Source organism: Vanrija albida, assembly GCF_041260175.1.
Source record: "Vanrija albida strain AlHP1 chromosome Unknown contig_6, whole genome shotgun sequence".
In the NCBI taxonomy this organism is placed as follows: Eukaryota; Fungi; Basidiomycota; class Tremellomycetes; order Trichosporonales; family Trichosporonaceae; genus Vanrija; species Vanrija albida.
In genome coordinates this window covers 770714-795592 of record NW_027191425.1, presented here as the reverse complement: position 1 = coordinate 795592, position 24879 = coordinate 770714, and the positions used below count along the sequence as shown (strand labels likewise).

At 65.6% G+C, this 24879-nt stretch overlaps 8 protein-coding genes across 8 annotated transcripts; 3 read left to right on the top strand and 5 right to left on the bottom strand.

Moving 5' to 3' along the window:
• Positions 1-293: 293 nt before the first annotated feature.
• Positions 294-2555, top strand: Q8F55_007678 (uncharacterized protein; the record flags this gene model as incomplete). The annotated part of the gene is made up of 1 exon (XM_069356098.1): positions 294-2555. The coding sequence occupies one exon, from the start codon at positions 294-296 to the stop codon at positions 2553-2555; it is 2262 nt and encodes a 753-aa protein (XP_069205939.1).
• Positions 2556-3373: 818 nt separating this feature from the next.
• On the bottom strand, positions 3374-3890 carry Q8F55_007677 (uncharacterized protein; the record flags this gene model as incomplete). Its single annotated transcript, XM_069356097.1, has 3 exons — positions 3374-3446; positions 3559-3796; positions 3854-3890. The coding sequence occupies 3 exons, from the start codon at positions 3888-3890 to the stop codon at positions 3374-3376; spliced, it is 348 nt and encodes a 115-aa protein (XP_069205938.1).
• Positions 3891-5421: 1531 nt separating this feature from the next.
• Q8F55_007676 (uncharacterized protein) lies at positions 5422-7088 on the bottom strand (the record flags this gene model as incomplete). The annotated part of the gene is made up of 3 exons (XM_069356096.1): positions 5422-6125; positions 6194-6600; positions 6658-7088. 3 exons carry the CDS (start codon positions 7086-7088, stop codon positions 5422-5424), a joined length of 1542 nt encoding a protein of 513 aa, XP_069205937.1.
• Positions 7089-8014: 926 nt separating this feature from the next.
• Positions 8015-9462, bottom strand: PMU1_1 (putative phosphoglycerate mutase pmu1; the record flags this gene model as incomplete). The annotated part of the gene is made up of 6 exons (XM_069356095.1): positions 8015-8254; positions 8375-8610; positions 8645-8726; positions 8766-8951; positions 8989-9154; positions 9203-9462. 6 exons carry the CDS (start codon positions 9460-9462, stop codon positions 8015-8017), a joined length of 1170 nt encoding a protein of 389 aa, XP_069205936.1.
• A 760-nt stretch (positions 9463-10222) lies between these two features.
• Positions 10223-11647, bottom strand: Q8F55_007674 (uncharacterized protein; the record flags this gene model as incomplete). Its single annotated transcript, XM_069356094.1, has 2 exons — positions 10223-10531; positions 10700-11647. The coding sequence occupies 2 exons, from the start codon at positions 11645-11647 to the stop codon at positions 10223-10225; spliced, it is 1257 nt and encodes a 418-aa protein (XP_069205935.1).
• Positions 11648-12752: 1105 nt separating this feature from the next.
• Positions 12753-15308, top strand: SSE1 (adenyl-nucleotide exchange factor sse1; the record flags this gene model as incomplete). The annotated part of the gene is made up of 4 exons (XM_069356093.1): positions 12753-12758; positions 12873-12976; positions 13036-14989; positions 15042-15308. 4 exons carry the CDS (start codon positions 12753-12755, stop codon positions 15306-15308), a joined length of 2331 nt encoding a protein of 776 aa, XP_069205934.1.
• A 673-nt stretch (positions 15309-15981) lies between these two features.
• Positions 15982-18027, top strand: TPD3 (protein phosphatase 2A structural subunit; the record flags this gene model as incomplete). Its single annotated transcript, XM_069356092.1, has 4 exons — positions 15982-16152; positions 16299-16700; positions 16745-17111; positions 17150-18027. 4 exons carry the CDS (start codon positions 15982-15984, stop codon positions 18025-18027), a joined length of 1818 nt encoding a protein of 605 aa, XP_069205933.1.
• Positions 18028-18492: 465 nt separating this feature from the next.
• On the bottom strand, positions 18493-19697 carry Q8F55_007671 (uncharacterized protein; the record flags this gene model as incomplete). The annotated part of the gene is made up of 5 exons (XM_069356091.1): positions 18493-18732; positions 19159-19308; positions 19363-19460; positions 19499-19589; positions 19647-19697. 5 exons carry the CDS (start codon positions 19695-19697, stop codon positions 18493-18495), a joined length of 630 nt encoding a protein of 209 aa, XP_069205932.1.
• Between the last annotated feature and the right edge of the window lie 5182 nt (positions 19698-24879).

Below are 24879 nucleotides of genomic sequence, written 5' to 3'. Positions count from 1 at the left end.
CCCCCGCATCACACCAGACGCGGCCCCGGACAACCGTCATCCGCCGCCCGCCGCCGTACCCGCCGCCGTTAGCGACGACGACGTCCACAACGACGACGACGACGCCTGCCTGCCTGCACCTCGAGTCTTGTCACGACGACCACTATGACGACAGCGCCCGGTCTCGACTAGCCACCTGCCTCTCGCGCTGCCGTTCTCACTCCCACGCTCTCATCGCGCCCATCTCACCACCACCACCCGCACCAGCACCAGCACCAACGGCCACAGCAGCGGCAGCAACAACAACAAGACACATGTCGGCAGCACAGGGCAGCGGCGCGGCCGCTGCTGCTGCTGCTGCAGCTGTACCTGCCGCCGCCGTACCCAGCCCTTCTCACCACCCCGGGCAACAGTACCCACAGCGTGGCTCGCCAGCCGCTGCTGCCCGCCCGACGCACATCACCATCCCGCCCAACGGCCTCGCGGCGCAGCTCAGCATCCAGCTCGCGGCCGGCTCCAAGCCGCGGTCGCTGTCCAAGTCGGCGCCGACGAGCCCCATGGCCCGGCCCCGCGGCGACCTCGCCCCACTGAGCACCATCACCCCGATCGACATGCCGGCCGCCGTCGCGCCCGCCCCCGTGCCCGTGCCCGTACCAGTGCCGGCGCCCGGCGCGCTCGCGGCCAGCCGCACCTCGCCGCACCAGCGCGCCGGCGCCCTCGCGGGCCAGCAGCAGTTGCCCGCCCGCCTGAGCCCCGAGCTCGCGATGCTCGCCCTCCGCCAGTCCCCCGAACTCCTGATGCAGCCGATGCCCCCTCAGCAGCGCACGTCGCCCCCAAACCCCCGCGGCTACCCGATGGGCGCGTACCCCTCCAACGGTAACGGCAACGGGTCGATGCCGCCGCCCGTGCCGATGCCGCACCGCGGCGCGACCGTCCCGCAGCCGACAGCGACGCGCGCGCATGGCCGGTCGCGCTCGCGGTCTTCCCCCCGCTCGTCCATCTCGAGCGGGTCCGAGACGGAGACAGAGGTGGATTCCGACTCGACGTTCGTGCCCGGCCGCGTGCGCCACCAGCACTCGCGCTCCCAGCCCGACCTGAGCGCGCTCCGCTCCCGCCGCGAGGTCGAGGGCTGGGCCGACGGCGTGCGCCGCCACCAGTTGGAGGACCGGCGCGCGCGCGAGGCGAGAGAGGCGGCAGCGGTGGTCAGCGCCGGCGCCGCGGCCGGCCTCGTCCGGCGCAAGTCGCACGGGCGCAAGACGCCGCCCCCGCCCACAGCGCGCCCGCTCGCGCTCAACCCGAGCTACTCGAACGGCGCGGCGTACGCGTCGTCGTCGCAGCCGGCGCTCGGCGGCGCGCTCGGCCTGCGGCACGTGTCGCCGCGCCAGAGCACGATCAGCATCCCGCACCTCACGCCGATCACGACGGCAAACTCGTCGCCCCGGTCCGACCCGCGCAGCGGCGACAGCTCGGACGACATGTCGCCCGGCAGCTCGATACGCTCGCCGATCGGCGGCATGACGGGGAGTGAGGACGCCGACGACGACTTTGAGAGCAACGACTCGCCGTCGAGCGGGTCCATCTCCTTCTCGCCAAAGTACAGACGCCGGAACCGTCCCGGCGCCGACGAGATTGCGCGAGCTGCCGCGCTGGGGCTCCTGCTCGACCCGGGCAACAGCGCCGACGAGCAGTCGCGCCGCTCGAGCATCGACCTTAAGGCGGCGAGCATAGAGGCGAGACTGAGACGCTCGACGTTTGTGTCCTTCCGCCTGCTCGCAGTCATCCCGGCCCTCTGGGGCATCAGCGTGCTCGGCCACGCGCTAGCCACGGGCTCGCTGTGGCACGACGTCTGGCCGTGGGGCGTGGATTTCTCGCGCGAGGCGCTGGACCGCCTCGTCGCCGGCACACACCCGTACGAGGGTATTGAGCGCCCCGTCAACCGCGGGGACATGGTCCTCGCCGTCCTGTGGGCGCTGCTCACGGCCCACTTCTGCTTCTCCCTCGCCACTGGCCTGTCGTACCGCTGGCGCTCGTACTACTCGCCCGCGTCGACGGTCACGCGCCTCATCTCGCTCCAGTGCCTCTGCTGGCCGGCGACGTACACGACGCTGTGGGTACTCGGGCCCAAGCGCCCGCTGCTCGCGTGGGTCGTCATCGGGGTCACGACGGCAGTGAGCCGCACGATCCAGATGTGGGTCACGTCGAATGTCATTGTCGACGAGTCGGCCAGCCGGGCCAGCTTTGGCCCGTCGCTCAACACGCCCGGCGACATTACGCCCGGCCCGTTCCGCCGCGTCTCGCCCCCGCCCGTGCCCCCGCCCGCGCCGCCGGCCCACCTGTCGGGCTGGGAGGCGTTTGTGTACGGGCGCACGTGGGACTGGGAGAAGATTGCGCGCAAGGTGGGCTGGAAGGTGGGCTTCATGCTGCTCGTCACGACGGCGTGGCTCTTCTGGCGCATCGACAATGGGTGGGACGCGAGGGGGGTTGTTGCGGCCCCAGTCGTCACTGCGACGGTTACGGCGACAGTGACCGCGACCGTCACCGCGGCGGCGACGACCGCTGCCACGGTCCTCGCCTAGCCCGCTCCGCTAGCTTGAACATTTTATGCCTAATCGCCATCGCACGTAACGACCTGTCACATTAATCGAGAATCAAACGCATCTGCAAGAATAGCATGGTATCGGATGGATCACGTTGTACTACATAGCGCACATGAACGGGTGGGGAGTAAGCGGCGCGGCGCGGCGCGGCGCGTCAGCACCGCGCGAGCGAGGCGGGGGGAGGGGTGGGGCGTGTGGTGGATCAGGCGTGAGGCTAGAGTGAGGAGTGCTGCGCGTCGAGCGCCGCGTCGCTAGGGGGCGGGAGCGTGTGCACCTGGCTGGGTTGCAAGATGTGACTGGCGCCGGTGTCGGGCGGGCTCGGCCACGGTCGAGCGTGCTGCTTCTCGCTGCACCTCCCGCGTCGAGGGCCGGTGTCGCCGACGGCAGCTCAGCCCGCGCCGAGGCGAGCGGGCGTGCTGGAGCGCCGTGGAGCATCCATCGTGCAGACCGACCGCGGCGGCGTCGGCTGGACGTGTGTAAGCACGCGCGACAGCATGGCCGAGGGTCGATGGCCATGTCTTTGTAGTCAGGCTGGGGTATTAGCCGCGGCTGTCAGTGCGCGAGTGTGGCGCCGTGGTGTCCGCGGCCACCGTCGTCGCTTTCGTCGCTCGCCGTCGTTCCCTCTTCGCTGTCCCTCGCCTCGCCGTCGCTCCCCCTTCGCCGTCGTCGTCGTCGTCGCCCGTGCCCCTCGGCCATCATCATCGTCGCCGCCGCCGCCGCCGTCCCCGCTCCAGCCAAGCAATCCATGGATACAATCGTACAGAAATCGTCCGGGTCGTGGGTGCAGTTGGTTGGGCCTACGCGCCGCCCCACGACTCCTTGATGACAAACTTGCAGTTCCTGCACGTGATCTTCTTGTCCATGAAGCAGCTGGGGGTGTCAGCGGGGGCGTGGGACGGGGTGGGTGGCCGTCGCCGCCGTGGCGAGGCCGGCGAGGCCAGCCGTGGCAGCCGCTGCGCGGCCGCCAGCCCTCGCCACTCACGCAATAATACCACACGGGCAAAACACGATCCCGATAATAATACCAATCAGGCCCATCCGCTCGTCCGGGTCATGCGCGCCGCCGCTGACGGGGCAGAACGTCGCGGTCGGGTACGGCCCCTGCTGGACGACGACCATGCCGGGCTGGGCGGCGTAGCCTGGGTACGCGCCTGGCTGGCCGGGGGCGGCGCCGGCGTACGCGCCGAGCGGGGCGGCGGGGACGGCCTTGGGGTCCCAGGCTGGGGCGCGGCGTCAGCCGCGCGCGGGTGGGAGAAGACGACAGGCGGGAGGCTTACCTGGGGGCGTTTGGAGGGGGGTCTGCTGCTTCTCCATTGTGTGTGGGCGGGCGTGGGCGTGGGCGTGGGCGTGTGAGTGGTGAGTGGTGAGGGGGGAGGCTCGCTCGACACGTCGGCTTATGAGCAAAACGCGTCGGGCGCGCTGCTGTGAACACAGCTAGCTGGCGCTGGGCGACTGCACGCAGCTGCTAGCAAGGAGGCATTGCCCTCTCCCTCCTCCCCCGTGCCTCCCCCTGGCGGCCATCCGCCCACACCCTCACACACCCAGCCTGATCGCCAAGAGGGAAGCAGCAGCCGTGTCTCAGCGCATCCGCACCGCCCAGCCCACCGCACACCGCCCCGGATCTGTCGAGCGCGCTAGGGCGGGGTGCGGCTCGAGGCCCGGCGAGGCCGATAAGAGCAGTGGGGTGGCGTGTATCGCCCCGGCAGGCCGGCAGAGCCAGGGCGTCGACGGGGGCGCGGCGACTGTCGCTCGCTGATTGTTCCGCCGCCACGCCCCGGTCGCGCTCGCTCCCGACGAGTGCTGCGCTGCAGCTCTGCAGCGCTCGACAACGCCCACACAATTGCGCTAGGCCAGTCCACGCCCCCGCCCCGGGCACGCCCGCCCGCAGTTTGAGCCCCTGCCCGCTGGCCGCTCGGCATTCCGACGCCGCGACGACGCCTCGTTCCGGCTTGCGACTTCACCGCCTCGGGACGGACAGACCCGCTGCGATGCGCTGTACTCGCTCTTCGCGGCCTGGGCCACGGGCACACCGGCAAACGGGCACATGTCTGACGCCGGCCCCTGCCCGTCGTCGCCTCGCCCGTCTCCCTCGATCCTTCCGCGTTTCCCAGCAATAAGCTTGATGCGTGCACAGCACGTGCACGATGCTGGCTCGTGCATGGAGTCGTGCGACGCGCGACGCCGGAAGCAGCAGCAGCGGCAGCGGCTCGTGACGCCGAGTCAATTGCCTTTGATCTTGCCAAGCCGCACCGCCCACCCAGAGCTGTTTCGGTCGCGCGTGCCTTGGCACTGCCTCGGCTTTGACGTGGCAGATCTGGCCGGCACTACCACAAACAATACATGTGGGCTCGCTCCCGATCTGACATTGCACTGCGTACTGCGTCTCACATGCACAGCACAGCCATCGCGTCGCAGGTGCACATGCACGCCCCGCCGCCTCATCGGCAATCAACGCCCACGGCTCGCTCGCTCGCTCGCGCGGCTGCGCCTCGATCGCCGTGGGAGCTACGCAGCCGCCAGAAGCCGCCCTGTCGCGTTGTCGACGGCTGTCGGCGTTTCAGCGTCGCGGGGGCGTACCGCGAGCGAGTGCTAGCGAGCCGGGCGCGATCGCCGCGAAGAGCAAGGTGACACTGGTGCCCCGGCGACTGGTCGCGACTGATTTGCAGGGGCGTCGACCGCGACTGACTTGCAGGCACTGGTGCGCCTCGCCACGCCCCGCCCCGCCCACGTCCACGCTTATCACACAGTACCACTCCATGACACCGCGTCCACGACTGGCTACATACTACCGACTCGCACATTCGCTTCTTCCGTTACACGCGCACACGCGCCCCCCAACGCACGCCTAACCGCTGAGACCGGCGAAAGGCGAGCGAATCTCACCACCGTTGGCGATCACCGACTTCACCTCGAGGTAGTTGAGCAGCGCAACCTCGCCGTTCTCGCGGCCGATACCACTCTGCTTGTAGCCGCCGAAGGGAATCGTGGGCGAGGCAAAGTTGTACATGTTGTTCCACACGGTGCCGGCGCGGATCTTGGTGTTGAGGCGGTTGAGGCGCGTAGCCGAGTCGGAGAAGATACCAGCGGCGAGACCGTACTGGGTAGAGTTGGCAATCTCGACGGCCTCCTCCTCGGTCTTGAACGTCTGGATCGACACGACGGGGCCGAACACCTCGTTCTCGAGGATACGGTGGCCGGCCTTGACGTTGGTGAAGACGGTGGGCGAGAGGAAGTAGCCGCCGTTGTTGTTGGAGCTAATGTCCTTGCCGCCCGTAGCGACGGTCGCGCCGTCCTCGACGGCAGTCTTGATCCAGCCCTTGACCTTCTCAAAGTGGCCCTCCGAGTTGAGCGGGCCCTGGGTGCTGCCGGCGTCGAAGGGGTCGCCGACCTTGATCTTCTCGGTGAGGGCGACAAACTCCTTGGTAAACTCCTCGGCGATCGTCTCCTCGACGAGGAGACGCGAGCCGGCAGTGCAGACCTGGCCGACGTTGGCGCCGATGGCGAAGATGGCCCACTCGGCGGCCTCCTTGATCGACTTGACGTCGCCGACTGGGGGGGTCAGCGGGATTCTACGCACACAAGGCCGGGGCACGCCTCCCCCAGTGCCACACACTCACAGATGATGTTGGGGCTCTTGCCACCAAGCTCGAGCGTCACCTTCTTGAGGTTGCTCTTGGCCGCGCTCTCCATGATGCGGCGGCCGGTAAAGGTCGAGCCAGTGAACGCGACCTTGTCAATGTCCATGTGGTCGGCGATGGCCTGGCCGGCGGTGGGGCCGCGGCCCGTGACGAGGTTGAACACGCCGGGAGGGAAGCCGGCCTCGTGGATGAGCTCGGCAATCTTGAGGGCCGACAGCGGCGTCGTCTCGGCCGTCTTCATGACGATCGTGTTGCCCGTCGCGAGGGCCGGGCCGATCTTCCACGCGAACATGAGGGCGGGGAAGTTCCACGGAATGATCTGGCCACACACGCCGATGGGCTCGTAGCGCGTGTGCGAGAAGGTGCCGGGGATCGAGTTGTAGGTCCTGCGTGGGGTCAGTACCGCTCACCGCCTTCCTTGTCTTCCCCCGCGGCCTACTCACTTGCCAGTGATCTTGTCGGCCCAGCCAGCGTAGTAGCGGATCGTCTGGGACACGCCGGGGATGTCGCCGTACAGCGCAGAGGTGTACGTCTTGCCCTGGTCAGTGGCCTCGATGGCCGAGAGGAGCTCGGCGTTCTCGTCGACGAGGTCGGCCAGCTTGTTGAGCAGCTTTGCGCGGTTCTGGGGGCTGCCAAAGCCCCACGAGCGGTCGTCCTTCTCGAACGCGGCGCGCGCAGCCTTGACGGCCGCGTCGACGTCCTCTGCGTCGCCCTCGTACACCTGCGCAATGACCTTGTTGGTGGCCGGGTTGTACACGTCGAGCGTGACGCCCTTGGCGGGCTTGACCCACTCGCCGTTGATGTACAGGCCCGAGGGGAGGGTGATGGTCTTGCCGTTGCCCAGCTGGACGGAGGTGGTGAGGTCGGAGCCCATTGTGTGGTTGTGGTGGTGGGGGTAGTGGTGAAGAGGGCGGGGGGATGCTAGGGCTGGCGCTTATATTGCCTTGGGCGGGGGTGGGTGGGGGCGCGAGGGCGAGGAGGCGAGGTGGGTCAGCATGGGAGGGAGGTCAGCTGGGCGCTGGCTCGGCTGGCCCGTCTCGTCTCTGTCAGCTTAGCGTCATTGCGTGTGTGCCACCCACCCACTCGTCTCTACTGGCGGCAACTCGCCGGCGTAGAGTGGTTTAACCCGCCCGCCACTCCCTGCCTTCCCTGCCTTCCTCCCTGGCGCTGGCCGGCACGTCACCGACCCGCGTATCGGCAATCTGACCTCACCCGTTTGGCGACGCAGACGGACCTTGGCACCCCACAGCGCGTTATCTGCACCGTCCACCAACCCCCCACACACGCGGTATGCGGCACGCTGGCTACGCGCGTGACCTCGTTCTTCCCCACCACGGCTCGTGCAACACCGAGACCGAGACAGTCTGTCAGCACGACGCCGTCAGCACCGTCGACGCACATGGGCAGCCTCGGCACGGGACTATGCACCGAGCTTGCATCAAGCACGTCGCTGGCCCCATTGCCGCGGCGGCCCTACAACCGCGCCGGCAACCAGATCCGCGTGCCGCAGCCGCCTTGTTACTCGGATAAATCGAACAAGTGGAGGCCCTCGGTTCGCGCGACGCGGCAGCTCGCCATGTATACACGCAACACGCAGCACGCAGCACACCGCACGCAGCACACCCATGCATTATAATACTAGGCTGCGTATATTCCCAAAGTCGGCCAAGAGCAGCCGCCACGACCTCCACCCTGGCCGGGTCCGACCAGCCATCATCACCGAGTTGACCACCGAGCGCCGTCGGCGTCATCCCCCAGCAACGACCGGGCGATCATTCACACCCACTCACGCCCGCCCACTTACGCCGACTTGGTAGCAGTCGGGGCAGGGCCCGTCACAGGGCTCGCGAGGCAGCCGGTGGGCGAGGGCGACGCAGTGGTCGTGACGGTCGCGCACGCGGGGTACCACGTGGGCTGGACCGTGACCGTCGCGGGCGCCTTGACGAGCACGGTCGGGTCGGCCGTGCACGACGGCGCGGTGGCCGACTGGCCGCCGACAATGGGGCTGAAGGTGGCCGAAGGGTACGAGACGGCCTTGAGCTGGAAGAGTTAGCGAGGATAAGCGAGTTGTGGAGGTGGAGGCGGAGGCGGGGCCGAGTGACGTTGTGCCTCAACATCGCTCGCGCCTGCCGACTGCCGACCGTGCGCCACCGCACTCACAAGGACAGGAACAAAGCCGCCGGTCTGGACCGAGAACGCGTTGTGGCCGGTCGCCTTGAAGAAGGCGTTGATGACGCCCGAGTGGGCGGTGATGCTGATAAAGGTCGAGGGGTCGGTCGCAAAGATCTCGTTGAGCGCGTTGCGGATGCGCTTGGCCTGCTGGGTGCCAGTCTCCTCGTAGGTGTCGTCCCAGAGGAGGTCGTGCTCGGTGAAGGAGGGCTCGAACTCAAAGCCGGCTGCGGGTTAGCCAGAACACAGACGCACACCCACGGTAGCGCGTGGCAATGTCGCTCTTGTTGTTGCGCCAGTCGCAGGTGTGGAGGCCAATCGACTCGCGCCAGCGCTCCTGGATCTAGGCGGCGTGAGCGTGCGTGCTACGGCAGCTACCTACCACAGGCTTGACACCCTTGTTGAGGAGAATGTCCTTCCACGTGATCTCGAGGGTCGACGCCGAGCGGCGCATGGGCGACGAGTAGAGGCGCTGGGGGAGGGGGATGCCGTCCTTGAGCTGCGTCTTCCAGCCGTCGTTGCAGGCCTGGGCCTGGGCGATGCCGAGGGGGGTGAGCTCGGCATCGGCCTAGCATGTCAGCGGGGTCTCTAGAACCTGCACCCACCCAGGTGATGTTGCCGTCGCCCTTCTGCTGGGCCCAGTAGCAGTTCCACGCAGGCGTGCCGTAGAACGACTCGGCAGCGTTGTGATAGCCCTGGCCGTGGCGGGCAATGTAGACGACCTTGTAGGTCGTGTGCTCGTCGGCGCGCTTGTTGAGGTCGGTGACGTACCTGGCGAGCGTGAGCGAGCTTCAGGGCCCCAAATACCACCACACCCACTTGGTAAAGTTCTTCCAGCGCTTGGCGCTCTTGTCGAGCAGGCCAAAGCTGTCCGAGAGCAGGTCGTAGCCCGTGGCGTTGAACTTGGGGTCGTCCTGCACAAAGACGCCGGGCACGACGGTGTAGTTCGAGGGCGCGAGCGTCTTGCCGTGGAACTTGTCGTGCTTTGAGCGGGCCGCGATGTCGGCCACCGCGTCGAGCGGGGACGAGGCGGCGAGGGGCGCAGACAGCGCGAGCACAGTGAGGAGGGTAGCGAGCATTGCGGCGATGGCGATGCGGGTGTACGGACTCCCGGCGCGCGCTTTATACTGTGCCGCAGCGGCTCGCGGGCGGCCCTTCTCGTCGCTCCCCCACCCGTCGGCGGGAGGCATCGCGTGCGTCCACTGCATGGCTGGCTTGGCGGTGGTCGTGCGGCGCTTGCGTGCGTCGCTGCTGTCGTCTCGGCGCGGCGTAGTGGACAAAGATAGATGTCTGATGATGGCACGTGTGATGGTCCCGGGGAATGGAGGGAAGGGAGCATGTGACGTCAGGGTGAGTGAGTGGTCGGCCCGAATGGCGCCGTCGCGGAGAGGGTGGTGGCAGAGCCTCTTCTCGCTAGCCTTGACACGATCAAACGTGCGTAGTGCCGCAGCAGGTGGGCTCGTCGAGCCGACAGTATGGGGTCCGGTCGGCCGTGGCGCTCGGCACCCTGCATCGAACACTCCGACGCCGACGGGGCGGAGAGGTCGCCGGCGACAGCGCGGACATCCGACTGGCGAGCACCTGCCGCTCATGACAAAACGGGGGTCACGGCCCCCGAGGCACCAAACGAGCCGCAGCAGTCCCCGAGACCGCTAGCACGTTGATGCGCGCGCCGCTGCCAATTGGGCACAGATGCATCGATAATCTAGGAAGGTGGGCGGGGGGGGGTGGAGAAAACGCCGGTCCGATCCCTCGCCGGCCGGCAGCGAGAGTCGGACGAGCGGATTACGGGTACACCGACGAGCGGACTACGGGTACACCGAGAGTCGGACGAGCCGACTACGGATACACCTTGGTATACTTCATCGCCGGGAGTGTCCCGCTCCCATCGACCCAGGACCACACGATATCCTCGTTCTTGGGCGCCTCGAGCACGCCCGTCGACAGCGGCTGGAACACCTCGAACGCGGCCCTGCTGAGGTCGAGGTCGCGCTCGCCGCATCCGGGGCAGCGGTCCGTGACCTCGGCAATCACGCTGCGGCCCCCCCACGTGATGTTGAGGTGGTGCCCGCAGATCGGGTTCAGGTTGGGATTAAGACCTGCATAGCCTGGCCAGTTGTCGAAGAGCTGCCAGCCGACGGCGACGATCTGGAGCACCGAGCGGAGAGGTGCGGTGGTTGCGGAGGATGGTATGGGTGGACGGAGGGCGGTTAGAACGCGTCAGTGAGAGGCAGGGGGGAGTGTGGCAGGCGGCAGGTGGCAGAGAGCGTTTCGAGGACCGCGTCAGCCCACCCCAGTAACCAACACACCACTCACAGGATACTGCGGCTCGTCGTACGTCCCGCACGCGCTCAGCCCGACATCGAACCACGTCCCGCGGCCGCTGAAGGGCCCGACGCCGGCACGGTCGACGGTCGTGGGGGTCGTCTGGGCGGGCGGGGCGGACGAGGTGCTCGTCGGCGGGGTGGAGGAGGACGACGGCTCCGTGGAGGAGGACGACGGCTCTGTGGAGGAGGACGACGGCTCCGTGGAGGAGGACGACGGCTCGGTTGAGGAGGGCGACGGCTCGGTTGAGGAGGGCGACGGCTCGGTTGAGGAGGGCGACGGCTCGGTTGAGGAGGGCGACGGCTCGGTCAACGAGGACGATGGCTCCAGTGTCGTCGTGGGCTCCGTGGTCGACGGGGACGGGACGACGGACGTGGTCGGCGGCGAGGGGGTGGTTGCCTCGGAAGACGACGGGGGCGGGTTTGACGGCGTGCTCGTTGTCGGAGACGCGGTGGTGCGCGTGGTGGTTGGCGCGGGTGGGGACGAGCTGGGGCTCGTGGTCGTCGAGCTTGCCGAGGGCTTGGGGGTTGGGGTCGACGGGGTTGTGGTCGGCGGGGTCGAGGACGTCGTGGTGGTCGTCGAGGTCGTCGTCGTGGTCGTCGAGGTCGTCGTCGTAGTCGTGGTAGTCGACGTTGTGGTCTCCAGGATCGTCGTCGATGAAGCCGTCGGGCTCACAGCTGAACTCGACTCGGTCCTTGACGCCGGCGCCGTGGCTGAGCTCGAAACCGACGTGCAGTCGGCGGCGCCACGGCCAGAAACTCGCCTCCGGACGAGGCGCTTGCGAGGAGCAGCCGGACTACCACCGTCACCCCGGGCAGCGAGGAGCGCCGAGTGGCCCAGCACACCGACGTGGGGCACGAACGGGACAAAGTCGCCCTGGGGCTCGGCGAGCGGCGCGGCCGCCAGCGCGGGGAGGAGGGCGAGGAGGGGGAGGAACATTGTGCTGAGATGGAGAGGAGGACCTGCCTGTGTTCGTCGCCTGCGACGTGTGCTGCCTGAGCGTGGATGCTGCCAGAGCGTGGATGCGAAGCTGCCAGAGCGTGGATGCGAAGATGCCAGAGCGCGATGTGAAGAGAGATGGGCGATGGCGACGCGAGTTGGGGGGGTGTCGGGCTCGAGAAATGGCATATCGAGGGCACCGAAGCGACCCGTAGTCGCTGGCGGCGCCGCAGGGCGTCTTGCTGCGAGCCTGCTGCGAGCACTCCCAAGGTGTTTGCCGCTGCTGGCGTTGTGGTTCCTCGCTCCAGGAGCAGTGGCGCGCACCATCGCCGGCGGGTCCCTCGCTGCTGGCTCCCTCTGGCCTGCCACACTCGCCGCCACGGCCAAGCGGCCCTGTGGAATCAATGTACCCTGTGCGCAGAGTCCTTGGTTGGCCTGTGGGACGGCGTTTGCCAGGGTGGGAGTGGCCCAGAAACTCCCTGGAACGCTACTGGAATGGGATGGGAGCGAGGCCGTAGAAAGAAATCAGGCGGGCCGTGGCGCACCCAGCCAGGGCTGTGGCTGACGCTAGAAGTGCCTGGGGGGACGACATAAGTGGAAGGTGCTGGTCGGATCCAGGTGTATCACTTGCCACGTGGTGAATGACGTGTGCCACGGCAACCACTCGTGCGCGCCTCGTCCGCCTGACGCAATGCTCCGCCAGCGAGCCAGCGTCGTGTCCAATATTTTTTCAGCTTGCAAAGTCATGAACCTGGAAGCAGGGATGAGGGAAAACTTATTGCCTTTTGGTTGGATATTACAAGTCTTGGCGAGTAGGCACTTGAATTTGCTCGAAACAAATAGAAGCTTTTTTTGCGGCGCTTTTTTGGTCCGACAGTGTGTCAGTCAGTCAGCCTGCAGCCAGCCAGCCAGCCAGCCAGCGTGGAGACGGACGTCCTCCCTCACCCCCACCGGCAAACCCTCACCCACCCCGTCCATCACCATCTCTTGTCCGTCCAAGTCCCCTTCTCCACCCCCAACCCCACTTGACCTTTTCCGGGACAAGTTATAGACGCTCGTCTCTTGTCACTTTTCTCCATCGCACACAAAAGTATACATTGCAAAAATGGCCGTGAGTACAACACACTAGCTGCACGCCGGGCGGTGCGCAAAGAGCACGGCCCCTCCTGCTCCTCGCCACGTCGCTGCCGTTGCCGTCGCCGAGCCCATCGCTAACACTCCCCAGAGCGTCGTCGGCATTGATATCGGCAACCTTTCCTCCAAGATTGGTGTTGCCCGCCACCGTGGTATCGACATCATCACCAACGAGGTGTCGAACCGTGCTACCCCGTGAGCTTGAGCTGCTGCTGCTACCTTCCTTCCCCCGAGCTCCCAACTAACCTCCCCAGCTCCCTCGTCTCGTTCACTCCCCGCCAGCGTCTCATCGGCGAGGCTGCCAAGACGGCCGAGACCTCCAACTTCAAGAACACTGTTGGCTCGCTCAAGCGCTTGATCGGTCGCTCGCTCAACGACCCCGAGATTGCCGAGTACGAGAAGAAGTTCATCAACGCCGAGCTCGTCGACGTCAACGGCCAGGTCGGTGCCTCGGTCAACTACCTCGGCGAGAAGCAGGCCTTCTCGTACGCCCAGCTCACCGCTGCCTACCTCGCCAAGCTCCGCGACACTGCCGCTTTCGAGCTCAAGCAGAACGTCTCGGACGTTGTCATTGCCGTCCCCGGCTGGTACACTGATGCCCAGCGCCGTGCCCTCCTCGACGCTGCCACCGTCGCCGGCCTCAACCCCCTCCGCCTGATCAACGACACCACCGCTGTCGCTCTCGGCTACGGTATCACCAAGGCCGACCTCCCCGAGGACCCCGAGAACGCCCGCAACGTCGTCTTCGTCGACGTCGGCCACTCCAACTACTCGGTCGCTGTCGTCGCCTTCTCCAAGGGCCAGCTTACCGTCAAGTCGACTGCCTACGACCGCAACTTTGGTGGCCGTGACTTTGACTACGCTCTTGTCAAGCACTTTGCCAAGGAGTTCGACGCCAAGTACAAGATTGACACCCTCTCGTCGCCCAAGGCCATCTTCCGTCTTACCACCGCCGCTGAGCGCCTCAAGAAGGTCCTTTCGGCCAACTCGGAGGGCCCCATCAACGTCGAGTCGATCATGAACGACGTCGACGCCTCGGGATCGCTCAAGCGTGAGCAGTTCGAGGAGCTCATTGGCGACCTCCTCAAGCGCTTCAACCAGCCCCTCGAGCAGGCCCTCAAGGCCTCGGGCCTCACCATTGACCAGATCGACTCGGTCGAGCTTGTCGGTGGCTCCACCCGTATCCCTGCCATCAAGGAGCGCATCCAGGCCTTCTTCGGCGGCAAGCAGCTCTCGTACACCCTCAACCAGGACGAGGCCATTGCCCGCGGTGCCACCTTTGCCTGCGCCTCGCTCTCGCCCGTCTTCCGCGTCCGCGAGTTTGCCGTTCACGACATCACCCCCTACTCGATCCAGGTCTCGTGGGACAAGGAGGCCGGCAACCCCGACGAGGACACCGAGCTCGTCGTCTTCCCCTCGGGCAACGCCATTCCTTCCACCAAGATCCTCACCTTCTACCGCCAGGGTCCCTTCGCCATTGACGCCGCCTACGCTCCCAACCAGGCCAACCTCCCCGCTGGCACCAACCCCTCGATCGGCAAATACACGATCAAGGGCGTCGAGAAGACTGCCTCGGGTGAGCTCGCCTGCGTCAAGGTCAAGACCCGTCTCAACCTCCACGGCATCCTCAACTTCGAGGGTGCCTACGCCGTCGAGGAGGTCGAGAAGGAGGAGACTGTTGTGACTGGCGAGGGCGAGGACAAGAAGGAGGAGAAGAAGCTCGTCAAGAAGATCCAGCGCAAGGGCGACTACCAGACCTTTGCCCAGTACAACACCACCTCGGACCAGCTCGTCAACGAGTGGACCGAGAAGGAGGGCAAGATGCACGCCGAGGACAAACTTGTCCAGGAGACCGAGGAGCGCAAGAACGCGCTCGAGGAGTACGTCTACGACATGCGCGGCAAGCTCGAGGACCGCTACAAGCCCTACGCCCAGGCGGCGGAGAAGGAGGAGCTCCTCAAGGGCCTCTCCGAGGCCGAGGACTGGCTCTACACCGAGGAGGGTGAGGACGCCACCAAGTCTGCCTACGTCTCGCGCCTCGACGCCCTCAAGAAGATTGGCGACCAGATCTCGACCCGCTACCGCGAGAACGAGGACCGCCCCCGTGCCGCTGCCGCCCTCCGTGAGACCTGCAACGAGTTCCTCTCGCAGGCCCAGAACGGCGAGGAGAAGTACGCCCACATCGAGGCCGCCGACAAGGAGAAGGTTGTGAGTATTACGCCATGATTGTTTCCATTCGTGTCGCTGACAAGGATTCCAGATTGAGAAGGCTGCCAACACCCTCAGCTGGCTCGAGAACCAGCTTGTCCGCCAGTCGGAGAAGCCCAAGAACGTCAACCCCGTCATCACCTCGGACGAGATCAACAAGCGCAAGGACGACGTCACCTTCACCTGCGCCGCCATCATGAACAAGCCCAAGCCTAGGGTCAAGACCGAGTCTGGCACCCAGACCCCCAACGAGGGTGCCAAGGACGAGAAGATGGACACGGACGACAAGGCCCCTGCCGAGGACATGGACATTGACTAGATGCAGAGTCAATGTGCTGTGGGGCGAGAGAGAGGCAGCGGAGATATTTAGTGTATACGGCGAATAGATGCAGTGTTATCATTGTCAGCGGATTGAGTGTTACAGATGGCGTTGCCACAAGGAGGATATTACCGTATTACCTGATAAGTGAGGGGCGTGGTTAGTGTGAATCGACAAGGAAGGCGCCGTCGCGCCGTCCGGGATCAAACGAGCCTTGGTGGTGCTGTCTTTGCGGAAGCAAATTGCTGGCTTGAGTGACGCCTGCTCCTGGCTGGAGTCGCTCAACACGCGACGACTGACGAGCGAGCGACGAGCCGCGAGCCGCACGCACGCAGGCATCCACGACCAAGCAGCCATTGAGCCAGCCCAGCCAGCCCAGCCTGCACCGACCGACGACGAGCTTCCCTCGCTCATCACCACTACCACCATCAACCTCAACAACAAGGCATCTCACTCTCCCACTCTCCAACTCCCCCCCTCATACCTAACGCATAGACGGAAAAGGGCACAACGCACCGCAAAGGCATCTCACGCACCACAAACGCAAGCACAAGCCGGAAGCAAGCACCATCACGCTTAACGTCGAGCATTTGGTTTCCCAACAGCCGCGTCCAGACACGACTCCACAAACACCCCCTCCAAACTCGCAGCGTGACACGCACACAAACACACAATGTCGTCGCCATCAGCCCAGGCGGGCTCGCTCTACCCCATCCACCTGCTGATGGATGAGCTCAAGTCGGACGATGTGGTCCTCCGTCTCAGCTCGATCCGCCGCTTGAGCACCATTGCCCTCGCGCTTGGTCCCGCCCGGACACGCGACGAGCTCCTTCCTTTTCTCCAGGTGCGTTTGAAGCGCCGAGACGGTGGCCTGCTGCCTGCCTCTGCCACGACGACGCCAGGTGCCTTTGGCGTGGCTTTGCCCGTGGCAGGGAGCGGGGCGATGGAGCGGGACGCGCCACGATGTGACGGCGGGCTGACTCGCCGCAGGACCAGCTAGATGATGAGGACGAGGTCCTCCTCGTGCTTGCCGAGGAGCTCGGCTCGTTTGTCGAGTACGTCGGTGGACAGGAGTACGCCTGGACCATCCTTGGCCCGCTCGAGAATCTCGCCGCCGTCGAGGAGACGCTCGTCCGCGACAAGGCTGCCGAGTCCATCTCGACCATCTCGGGCATCCTCACCCCGCAGGCGATCGACGAGCACTTTGTGCCCCTGCTCCGCCGCCTGTCCAACGGCGACTGGTTCACGTCGCGCACCTCGGCGTGCGCCCTCTTTGCGACGGCCTACCCCATCGCCCAGCCCGAGGCCCAGGAGGAGATGCGCCGCCTCTTCCCCGCCCTCGTCGCGGATGACACCCCCATGGTCCGCCGTGCCGCCTCGCGTGCCCTTGGTGTGAGTTGAAAACGTCCTTTACAGCAGTCGTGCTGACCCCCCAGCCCTTCGCCAAGGCCGTCGCCTCGGTCCCCGGCCAGCACCAGCTGCTCGTCAACGACATCATCCCCCTCTACCGCCGCCTGTCGGCCGACGACCAGGACTCGGTCCGTCTCCTTACCATCCCCGACCTCATCGCCATTGCGACCAACCTCTCGCCCGAGGAGACCAAGGCCCACCTCCTTGAGCCCCTCCGCCAGAGCGTCTCGGACAGGAGCTGGAGGGTGCGTTACATGGTTGCCAACGAGTTTGTCGGCCTTGCCGAGAGCGTTGGTCAGGACATTGTCCGTGACGACCTCGTCTCTGCCTTTGTCGGCCTTCTCAAGGACAACGAGGCCGAGGTTCGCACTGCCGCCGCCGGCCAGGTTCCTGGTGAGTACAGCAGTCGTCAGCCGAACCTAACCCCCCAGGCTTCTCCAAGCTTCTTGACCGTGACACGATCCTGAACAAGATCCTCCCCTGCGTTCGTGACCTCTCGACCGACACGAGCCAGCACGTCCGCGCTGCGCTCGCCATGCAGATCTCGGGCCTCGCCCCCCTCCTCGGCAAGGACGCCACGATTGAGCACCTGCTGCCCCTCTTCCTCCACCTCCTCAAGGACGAGTTCAGCGACGTCCGCCTCAACCTCATCTCCAAGCTCGAGCTTGTCAACAGCGTCATTGGCATTGAGCGTCTCTCGCAGGCGCTGCTCCCTGCCATCATGGAGCTGGCCGAGGACAAGCAGTGGCGTGTGCGCCAGGCCATCATCGAGTACATTCCCCTGTTGGCCACGCAGCTCGGTGTTCAGTTCTTTGACGACAAGCTCGGCGCGCTCTGCATGTCGTGGCTCGGCGACACGGTCTTCTCGATCCGTGAGGCCGCCACCATCAACCTCAAGAAGCTCACCGACGTCTTTGGCGTCGACTGGGCCCGCACCACCATCATCCCCAAGGTGCTCCAGATGGGCGAGCACCCCAACTACCTGTACCGCATGACGACCATCTTCGCCATCACCACCATGGCTCCCTCGCTTAACACTGCCATCATCCGCGACACGGTTCTCGACGCTGCTCTGGGCCTCGCCTCGGACCCCATCCCCAACATCCGCTTCAACGTTGCCAAGTGCCTCGAGACGCTTGCCGCCGTCCTTGCCACGGACCCCGAGGGCCAGGATGTCATCCAGCGCCGCATCCTGCCTGCCTTGAGAAAGCTCCAGGAGGACCCCGACGCCGACGTCAGGTATTTCGCGACACAAGCGTACGAGCGGACGACTGGCGACGAGCCGTCGGAGCCCATGGTGCTCTCATAAGTGGGAGCGAGTATAGAGGGAGGGCGGTGAGAAGAGGGTCGACGAGGGGTCGACGAGCAGAGAGGAGCGGCATGGCGGCCGTGCTAGGCCAGGCATTTCAACCGCAGCTTACGTTTTTTTCTTCTGTTCCAAGCCGCCAGGCGTCGGAATCCAAGTAGTTTACATACCCACGACAGACAGCGTCGCAAGCAAGATGTAGAAAGTGTCCGAGTGTGTGGGGTTGGCAGGAGGGGCAGGTAGGGCCCATGCGCCGTTCTCAGGCCGGCGAGCTGCCGCGCGTATAGGGCGGGGTCGAGTGGGCGGCGCCGAGTCATTCGTGCCAGGCGTCACTCCGGCGTGGCTCACAAGGACGTGGACCGCTCCGCTCAGACGGGCCCGCAGACACGCCGGCCTTGGACCGATCGCGCCGCACTAGACCTCTGCATTGATACAACGAGCGTGGCTCAAACTATAAGGGTACATAAGCTACCTCGACGACGGGCGGCGCGAGCCCGACGCGGCGGCCGAGGAAGTGCCGCTGCCGCCACTGCCGCTGGCGAGCGTGGCGGGGTCGGCGCCGTGCCCGAGGCCAATGACGCACGCGATGCCGTCGCTGCTGGCGATGAAGATGCCCTCGACGGGGATGAACTCTTGCCCCGGCATGCTGCGCTCCGTCTCGTCGGTGCCTTGGGGGAGGGTGATGCCCTGTGGTGGGAAGTCGGGGATCTGGGGGGCGGTTAGCTGGGGCTACAAGAAGAGGAGGGGAGGGGAGAGGAGAGGCGAAAGGAGAGGGAGGGAGAAGAGGAGGGAGAAGAGGAGGGAGGGGAGCGTGAGGGGAAAGAACGGTGTGCGGCGAGCTGGCTGGCCTGGAAGAGGGGCAAGCGCCACAGCCGCGCAGGTGACGAGCAACTTGTTCATCGCCACCTCTCTCGCGCCATCCAGGCTTCCATCCCCACGCTCGGCCGCGCTTCGAGAATGCCCGTGCCGGCACGTGCAGCGCGCCGAGATCCCAGACTTGCCGAGCGGTGCCGGTGCCACACGCACGAGCCGCGGCCCGCGCATGACCTGTTTCCCAAACCTCGCCCCTCGCGCACGCCCTCTGCCTGCCAGCCACCCCCTCTCACCCCCGAGTACCCCCACACCACGACTCACTTTGAGGACGGAAAAATTCAGGTATCCGTGCCCGCCGGACCGCTCGTCGTCAAACACGACCGGAGCCCACGTCTTGGCGGCCTCGATCCATTGCCGCACTTTTGCCCTGTCACTCGGCCGAATGATCGAGTACAGCGACTGGCCTTTGAGCTGGGAAGACGGGGTGGTTAGTGAAAAATAATCAGCAGACCTATCTTGACCCACCTTGCTGCCATTAATGATCAGGTCGTTTGAAGCAAACATGATGCGGGCCGTCTCGGTGAACCGATCCAGCAGGTAGAATGTCCGTGGTATCCTGTCGTCTATTGCCCTCGTCCACTCGTCGCCACCTCCGTCTGACCCCGAGCCCGGGAGCTCGACTTGCCCAGCAGGTCTTTTGATTCGTATCCCAGAATCTCGGTCATGGACTCTGAGACGTAGACGATGATGGCCTGTGGCACAAGTCAGCGACGGTTTATTAATTAGCCACACTCGGCCACGCTACGCACATTCTTCTCCGACGTCGTCACGAACATTGCCGAGAGCCCGAGTTCGCGCATCTCGGCCGACGAAGGCGTCGCTGTGCGTGAGGATGGCGAACGTCGATACCCGCCACCGCCGTACATGCTCTGTGCCAGGACGGCTGCAGGTGGTTCGCGATGCGGGGTCTTAAGAATGTCGAGCACCTTGAGGAGATTGGCCTTGCCTAGGTGAGGGCTAGTGCAAAGTGTTTGAGACGATTGCGCAGCGGCGCGTGGTGTGGGTTTAGAGAGAGGGGAGGCTGGACGCGTTCCCTGCGCAATGGTGTGAATGCCGACTGTCAGTCTCTATCTATTGACAGTGCAGAGGCGCCGGTTGCCCTGATGCACTGGCTCCTTTTACTGCTGATGCGTGGCGGCAGGCCCTGCAAAGTAGCTCTTGCTCTTCGGCTTAGATGCACTGCGCGGCGGCGTGCAAACTTGTCCCCTGAGGCGGCGGATGACCCGACAGGTTGATGGGCACGAGGACGCAGGGATTGAACCTGAGCCGTGGGTCGTGGCGCTTGCGTCGGCGTATCGGACCGCGTGCAACGCGGTGCCACTCTATCGCAGTGTTTCGCAGCGATGCAGTCGCCTGACACTGGCAGATAAAAGTGGGACAGTGCCGAGGCACAAGGGGTCCAAGAGATCCGGGGGAGAAACAAAGGTATGTGGTGGTGGCGGCGGCGGCGGCGGCGTCGGCGACGTGGGCAGCGTGGGCGCGGCGCGCGTCTGCGTGAAGTTTGAGGGGCGGGCTATTGAAGGCCGCAAACGGGAAGGCGTCAGGCGCAGCTGAGCCACGGATCGCCGGAGCCTTAAAAAGTGCTCGTGGAGAGATCTGTTGACTGTTGCCCACGCAACAGACACAATGTCCAAGAAGGTTGCTCTTGGACGCGGCTTTAGAGCGACTGGTGGCACTGGCGGTCGATGTTGGAGCTTGGGTCGGTGGCTTGAGGATTGTGAACGCCCAAGTCCTGATGGTGTGCGCACCCTTGCGTCCGACGTGAAAGAGCACACGCGCGCTCCCGAGTCGCCTTTTGACGAGTTGTTTGGATGAAATGTAACAGCGAGATCGCGGTGGGATGATTGTCGCCGCGTTTGAAGAAACGTGACTGACCGCGCGATGACTAGCGTGATCGAAATGGGAGGGGGGTCCGGAACCGGGGGCCGAGGCGTCAGGTGGGCAGGCGATAAGTGGTGCTGCTTGCGACCTTGGACAGAGATTAAGACGAGGACGAGGAGCAAGTCGAGGTCGTCGCCGCGAGGCGGGGCTCTCGAGAGGAGATTAAGAATAGCAAGAGGGTGGGTGGGTGTTGGATTTTTGACCTCGTCGTCTGCAGACGTGGTGATCGCCGGTCGATCCTTTTTTTTGGGTCTTGTTACGAAACTTTGGACGTCAGCCGACCACAACGGACAAAACAACTGTAAACTCTCTAGCCCACCAGCCTCGACTCGACCCGCACATAGCGTGGGAGTTGGAGCCAGCAACCAGACACGACTCTACCAGTCGGCGGTCGGGACGGGTGTAACGATGGAGACTAGAGGGGGGGTAGGGGACGGGGCGGGGGCGGGCCGGACTGGTACTCGCTCGCTCGCTCACTCCCTCGCCAATGGATAACATGCCCATCCACCACCTCAACTCCGCCGAGCACCCCGCACGCACACGCGCACTCTCTCCCTCCGAACATGCCCCCTGGACCGCAGCTTGTCGACCCAGGGGATGAACAGGCAGAGCTCCCCCGGGTGACGAGATCAGACAATGCTTGTACGTACAACTCGTACATCACATGTGTGTTTCCACAGGGGTAGGGGTGTTCGGCAGGAAAGGTAATCAAGCCGAGGGCAGTACCAGTGTGGTGCGCAGTCAGAGTCCTGGATCACTGGGTCACTCCGACCGACCCAGTGGCTCCACTTCAGCAGCGTGACATACCGAGGCAGGTGGGGGACCCCAGAACCCGACCCGGACGAGGCATGGGCTGGGCTCATCTGCCAAGGCAGCGGTCAGGACGGCAGGCGGAGCGAGAAGGATGAACAATGGATACATGGGGCGGAACAGGGACCGCTCGCAGGCGTTCCAGCCGCGTGGGTCTTTGCCTCGTGCGCGGCTGGCGGCGGCGCGGCGCGGCGGCGGCGGCGGACTGGGCGGTGCCGCCCGAGCACGCGCGCATGGTATCATGGGAGGGGTGGGGTGGGGGAGTTTTGGTTCTCGTCATGATGCAAGCTTGTGGTAGGCCATGGGCGGCGTAGGCCCAAAATTAGTCGCCGTGAGCCGCCGCGTCTCGGCGCTCTGCTCTCTCTGACTGGGTCTTGGTGGCAGGGCCGATGAGGGCGGAGGAGGGCTAGAAGGGAAAAGACGCCGGCCGGCGGTGGTCCAGGGAAAGACGGAGGGCAAGCTGCCGGCGTCTCGATCTCGGAGCGAGCGCGGGTAGGAAGGGGTCATGTAGCAGGTGTTGCACCCCCCGCCTGCCACCAGCAACTAGCACGTACTTTGGGAGCGCGGATCGACAGGGCTATCGTAACCCCCTACAGCCGGCGTGGCAGGCGAGAACAGGAGCCAAGGATACGGACAAACCAACATGGTGGCGAGGACGACGACGTGGACGGTGACAAGAGCCGCGGTTGGGGGCGCAGATAGCAGGAGCAGCGGACTTACCTAGGTTGGAGAGGTGCCGGGGAGGTCGTCTGGAGACGCTTGTCGATGAGCGCGCGGTGTCGCGTGCGTGGGTAGTTGGGGGAGGAGACGAAGTGGGAGGGGAGCTCGTGTTGAGCCGAGGCGGATGATACACAAGCGCGGGGAGGCAGCTGTCGAGAGCGCGATGAAGGCAGGCGAGAGCGCGTCGAGGGGTCAGACGGCAGGTGAACAAGGAGGGGCGGGGGCGAAACGATAAACAGAGAGCGTGTACATCCATGTTATTTAAAGCTGCGCGACGTGCTCCATGCAAGCAGGTCCAGGCAAGGCAGATGACAAGGCGCCGGGCCGGTATGCGCTCGGCGACGCGAGCCATTCCTCGGCAGGGGCGGGAGGGGGCGCGGCGCGGCGCGACGCGGCGGCAACGGCGACGGTGTGCTATCGCGGGTGAGCGCGGCGGCCGGTCCGCTCGGGGGTGGAGGGGAGGGGAGGGAAGGCAAGGGCTGGGCTGGAGCACCGCAGTAAGCAGGAGTGGCACGACAACGACGACGCGCTGTCGCTGTCCTGTGACCTGTGACCTGTGACCTGCTCTCCTGGGACATTGCGAGCTCGGAATGATCATCTGCGCGAGTCGCGGGAACCGCCTGGCCAGGGCTGGTGGTGGCGCGGCAAGGCGAGCCTTGGCACGACGTGGGTCGGTCGGTCGTGTCGTCGCTCGTCACCGCACTGCGGGCGGCCCTGGTGTCAAAACAAGCATGAACGGCGTGTCCTGTCCACGCTCAGCGCCTGACGCGCCTGACGGCAGGGCGATCAACGGATCTCTTGGAGTGGTCTAGTCGTCGCTGGCTTGGCTGGCCCCCCGTACCGCCCGGCGGATAGTGCTGTACCACGACAACACCCGCGCACTGAATGTGGGCATGCGACAGGCGACTGTGCCGGCCGCGCGCGCTCCTTGACGACTAGACTCGCCGGCGCCGGCTTGTACGGAGGCTGAGGCGCGCCAGTGACGACGGACAATCGGCGCGTTCTTTGGGTTGCGTCAGGTTCAGCCCGCCAGCCCACGCAACGTAGCGCTCTCGGCACCCGCTGGCGCAAACCATGAAGTGTGCACGGCAGCGGCGTGAGCTACCATACATGGTCGGCTGGGCCGTGCTCGTCCTCTCACGCCGCGCCACCCTATGTCACCACTGGAAAGCGTGCCTGGTAGGGCCAGGTTCACGACGGGAACGAGCGACCTGTGCCGGGCACGAGGGGCCGTAGCCGTAGATCTGAGCTTGGGGTGCAGGTGGCCAGGCTGGAGTGGATGAGCACGGCGGGTGCTGCGGCCGGTGCTGGTGCTCTGCTGCTGCTGCTGCTAGCGAGGCACCGACGTCGATCAGGTCATTAGCCGGGGCACACACTTGCGTCAGCCGTGGCAGTCGCCGCCGGTGAGCAGCCTGCATCCCGGGCAGCAAGGGGCGGGGAGGGGATGGGGCTGTGTCTGGTCTCTCTCTGTGTTGGAGCTGGGTTGCGGGGCAGGAGCGGGAGGAGCACGACGACGGCGGCGGCGGCGACTGGCACGAGGACAGCGACAGACGGATGTGGAACACTTGGATCGACCAGTGACGACACTGGCCAGGTTCTGGCAGAAATTACCAGTTGACCGACCGACGCTCATTCGTCGTCATCACCTGCGTGTTTCATCCTGTCCCATCCACGCTCCGAGCTTGTCGGATGCGGTGCGGGGGTATGCATGTCAGCTGGCCAGTAGTTTGCCAGCTACCCCGGGTCTCTCGGAGGCCTAGTTGTCGATCGAAGTAGATGGACGGTGCTCGGTGGTCACGAGTCTGCGCGACCTCCGCCGCCGGCGGCGCCGGAGCGATGAGCGATTGATCCCCGCCCAAATGAAAGGGGCCGGCCAGCCAGTAGCATCGTGAGCCTTGCTTCAGAGTTTGGCGACGGCGCTCGCTGCCCCCGACTCCCGCGCTCGCAATGCCGGCACACCCCTGGCCAAGTGGGGCTGGGGCCCGCGGCCCGCGGGAAGGGAGCAGGAGCAGGACCCAGTTTTTCCCCAGGCTCCAGGTGCGCTGCGTCGCTGCAGCGTAGCCTCTGCTTTATGCATGAAGATGGGCAGGGCGCCGCGGGCCAATCACAGGCTGGCGTTGGCACGCCCAAGACGGGTCGGTGCCTCATGACGACGGGGCTAGCAGGCTGGGATAGCTCCCATGCTTGCTGGAGAGCGCACAGGATTCCTGTGCACTACCACCGCAAGTGAGTGGAGCGTGCGCGTGCGTGTGCGTGTGCGGGCCGATATGTCGGCGGGTTGACGCGGCGCGTGTGGCCGCTTGCCGTGGATTGTGTGATGGTGGCGGCGGCCATGCCGGCGGCGGCCGTGCCGGGCGGCCGAGTGCAGTGGCGAGACGGCAGCGGTGTGCTTCTCTTGCACAGTGAAGCGCTGCGCAAGCGATGCCGCGGCAGCAGCAGCCTGACGACGATTGGGAGCGGGGCGACGGGTGTGGTGTGGCAGAGACTGGTGTGGCACGAGCAGCCCTGTACGACGGCGAAGGAGCGCCGCACTGTCGCACCGCCTCCGAATCCCCCTCCCCCCTCCCCCCT